Below are 4,229 nucleotides of genomic sequence, written 5' to 3' on the forward strand. Positions count from 1 at the left end.
AAGAAGGCAGTGCTCTTAACTACTGAGCCATCTCTCCAGTCTCGAAAATTAAAAAAAAAAAATTATGTGATGAGGCCTGCAGTCTCCAGCAGCTGTTAGCTGAAGCTAGTTTTTGAGCTTCCCCAAAACCCAAGGCAGTGTTTCCTCACAGTAGCAAGAGGTAGGTGCCTTTTGAGACAATGTGTTCTTCGTCATGGGAATCATACCGTGTTGTGAGGACATCTAAGCGGCATCCCTGGACTCTAAGACTGTCATTGGCACCTTGAATTTGATTGATGGCTGATATCTATACAAGCCTTGCGTCCTGTATCCATAGTTACTATTGTTCTAGGTAGAGAGTTATTGAGAAGAGCCCTGGCATGGTCAATCAGGGAGCACCCAGAAGCCCAGGGAAGAAGTAAAGGCCATTTATCAACCTCCATTCTGTACTGAGGAACCGCATACATGTTTCAGAGCAGAAAATCTGCTCAGAATTAATTAGTGTGTGTGTGTGTTTAGGAGTTTCCTTAGGATTTGCTGTCATGCATCTGATGAAGAAATCTCATTTACATTTCAACATTTGAAGCACTCTGTGGAACTGTTTCTCTGGACAGCCTCAACCTACTCACTCTTGCTGGCTTTTTGTTTCATCTTTTAGGCGATGAAACCTAAGTAGAAAAGTGTTAGGCTGGGCATGGTGGTGGGGCACTGGCTGGAGACTTGGACACATCCAAAGGTCATTCATTGTAGATTCCCAGATACCTAAACACCATCTATCTCTTTTGGAGCCAGTAGGATTTAAATAACATGCCCCGAAGACTCCTTAGCCACTACTAGCCTCTTCCGGTTTCTGGCAAAATTTGCAGGTGGGAGAGGACATCGTTCGGGAGTGCTTTCCATGCGGACAAATACCAGCAGAGTGAAACAAGACGTTTTTCTTGGATGAAAGCCAGAGCAAAACCGAGTCATCCGAATCCCCTGTGCTCCCAAGTCACGAGCAGGGGGAGCAGTAACCTTTCCACAGTTCTGTGTAAATTCCAGAAGGCTAGTCTATCCTGACGCCATTGCAGCTTGACCTCCATCCTGGAGGGACCAGAATCGACTCCCTGAAATCCCTCCTCAAACTGAAAATGTGCTCTCCTGGCTTATTTGTTTAACCCCTCTGACATACGGTAAAAGTAGGGACTTTGCGACGCTGACGGTGGGCTGAGGCAGCCAGGGACACCTCCAGGTCCCCCACACAGCTCCTCTCGCCTGCCAGTGTGAAGGGCATTATTGAAAAAGGCTGGCAGCTCACTACAGTGTTTGGCCTTCTACCTTGGCAACAACAAGCAGCAAACTGTAGGGACGGTTTCTCTTAATCTGCTGGCGCTTCTGCCTCATTGCAGCGCAAGATGCAGTCTGCGGCACACTGATCCCCGAGAAATCAGCGATTTACTTGAAGTAATTTCTCTGCTACCGTGTTTTCAGGCCTACAGGCCAACCGTGGAGAACATGGATATTCTGTTTTGATGATCAACCGTCGCCATTTTTCTCTGGTGCAGGGGAGATTGACAGAAGGTACTTGGGGGGTGCCCGGATGGAGGTTCTAGGTATCAGTACAGGCCTAAGGCAAATGAATCAGTCTCTATTCTTGCTGTCATCTAGTGGGTGTACTGAGGGCCACCAACTGGGAGCCTGCTAGAAATCCAGAAACTTGGGCCACCTTAGTTCTATTAAATCATAATCTGGGGCGTGATAGGATGTCGGGGTCATTAAAGTGATCCACCAGCTTCCTTCTATTCAAGAAGCAATCCTGAAAGTCTATTAAAATCGTCAGACCTCTGTCTTGATAATCCCAGAATCAGCTGATGAGTTTTAAAGCGTTCAGGGTATCCCAGGCTAGACCACTGGCACTCAGCTGGGAATCATCCCCTCCCACCCAGTGGACATTTGGTAGTGTTTGCTCACAACTTGACCGTCATAAGTGTGACAGTTCTGCTGATCCATGGGACACAGAAGTCAGACTGCCAAGCACGCTGTAACACAACGGGCAGCCCTTTGTGATGGGCAACCATGTTCTGGAACGCACACGTGAGAATTCCTGCAGGTCTGAGCCAGGACCATTGTATTTTTATTGAACTTCCTATGTGAGTCCTATGTGCAAGGACAACTGGGGACAAGGAGCTGATTTTTTATTTTAATGCAGAAAGATGACTCAATTCTGGTTTGCATCTGACTTGTCTAGAAGAGACCAAGAAAAATCTACTCACTTAAAAAGGTCGTGCCGACCCCCAAAAGGAGTCTAAAAAGGCCCTGGGAGCCACTGAGAATTTTAGGGGTTACTTACAGGAGAATGCACAACTCACAGACTATGCCATTCAAGAGTGTAGTCCCAACCAGTCATCACTGTTTGGGCAGTCTTGAGGACAGGGGTCTTGTGAGCCCCGTGACCTTCCTCCTTCCTGCAAGAAGTAATGTTAAGACAGCCAATCGGATGAGGCTCTCCTGTGAGTCATCGCAGCTGCTCTAACTTGCAACCTGAGGTAAACTTTACATGGCACCTCATAACCCAGTGGCTGAAACCAACTTCTGATTGTCTGCAGCTGTTATGTGGTTTGATTCGTTTCAGCTGGGTGGTCCTCACTTAAGGTCTTGCACAGGAGGGCAGTCAAAAGTTTGAAGCTCCAGTCTCCTAATGGCCTGTGTGCTGGACATCTGAGATGGCTCGCTCACATGGCTGGCCCTTGATGGCTGTCTTCTCTGATAGTTTAGCTCAGATCTCAGCAGCCCCGCAGACTGTAAAACATACTCAGGGCTGTGCCATGTGCTTTGGGCTTTTGTCAGTTGGGCAGGTAGGTTCCCACAGATGAATTATTGCAGGGGCTAACGCTCCAAGACGCAGGAGTAGAAGCTTCCAGGCTTCCTCTGAGGTAAAAGTCACTCTGTTTCACTTACCTTCATTTTACTGCTGAGAGAAGTCCCAAGGCCCATTGAGATTCAAGAAAGTGGAGAAGCAGTCTCTCTTCGTCTGTCTCTGTCTCTCATGAAGAGGATGGAACCAGGGTCTTGTGTGTGCTATGCAAGTGTTCTACCTCTGAGCAACAACCCCAGTCCAACTTCGTCCCTCGATGGGAGAGAGACAAAAGAACACATGTGGGGATATGAGCATTTCTCGCGAGAGCTGGGCCTCTTTCCAAGCCGGCACTCAGTAAGGGCGAGCCATGTTCAGCTCGAGCGCCAAGACCGTCAAGCCCAATGGCGAGAAGCCGGACGAGTTTGAGTCCGGCATCTCTCAGGCGCTGCTCGAGCTGGAGATGAACTCGGATCTCAAGGCGCAGCTGCGGGAGCTCAACATCACTGCGGCCAAGGAAATTGAAGTTGGTAGTGGCCGGAAAGCCGTCATAATTTTTGTACCAGTTCCTCAGCTGAAATCCTTCCAAAAAATCCAAGTCCGGCTGGTTCGTGAATTGGAGAAAAAGTTCAGCGGGAAACACGTAGTCTTCATTGCTCAGAGGAGGATTCTGCCCAAGCCAACTCGGAAAAGCCGTACGAAAAATAAGCAGAAGCGCCCCAGAAGCCGCACGCTCACCGCAGAGCACGACGCCATCCTTGAGGACTTGGTCTTCTCAAGTGAGATTGTGGGCAAGAGGATCCGAGTGAAACTGGATGGCAGCAGGCTCATAAAGGTTCATTTAGACAAAGCACAGAAGAACAACGTGGAGCACAAGGTGGAAACTTTTTCTGGTGTGTATAAGAAGCTCACGGGCAAGGATGTTAATTTTGAATTCCCAGAGTTTCAGTTGTAAAGAAAATGACTGAATAAAGTGTCATTCGAAAAAAAAAAAAAACACATGTGACAGGGTCTTAAGAAGTCTTTGAGAAATACCATCTGCTATTGTATCCAAGAAATTAAGAACAGGCAAGGAACAGGTTCTAGCTGCAGCAGGTTGAATATGATGTGGACTTCTTCTATGGAACATAAACTTTATTTTTGGTTTATGTATGTTTGTGTCTGTGTGCATGTTCATGCGTATGTAAGTTTGTGTGTTCACATGTGTATATTCATGCATATATGTTCGTGTGTGTGCATGCTCCTGTGTATGTGTCTTAATGTGGGGGGCACATGTGCACACACACAAAAAGAGATTCTGGGGATCAAACTTAGATTCCTGTTGCAAGGCAAGCACTTTCCTGACAGAGTCACCTCCCCTGAGTCCTGGACTGTGGATTTCAGGCTCCTCCACACTTGTGGGGTTCTGATTCTGTAG

At 47.6% G+C, this 4,229-nt stretch overlaps 1 protein-coding gene across 1 annotated transcript; it reads left to right on the forward strand.

Moving 5' to 3' along the window:
* Positions 1-3,124: 3,124 nt before the first annotated feature.
* On the forward strand, positions 3,125-3,797 carry LOC126515353 (40S ribosomal protein S7-like). Its single transcript, XM_050164966.1, has one exon. It carries the CDS (start codon positions 3,183-3,185, stop codon positions 3,765-3,767), a length of 585 nt encoding a protein of 194 aa, XP_050020923.1. The 5' UTR covers positions 3,125-3,182; the 3' UTR covers positions 3,768-3,797.
* The last annotated feature ends 432 nt before the right edge of the window (positions 3,798-4,229 follow it).

The sequence above is a fragment of the Alexandromys fortis genome, unplaced genomic scaffold, assembly GCF_014885135.2.
Source record: "Alexandromys fortis isolate MF-2015 unplaced genomic scaffold, M_Fortis_MF-2015_v1.1 scaffold_138, whole genome shotgun sequence".
NCBI classification, from domain to species: Eukaryota; Metazoa; Chordata; class Mammalia; order Rodentia; family Cricetidae; genus Alexandromys; species Alexandromys fortis.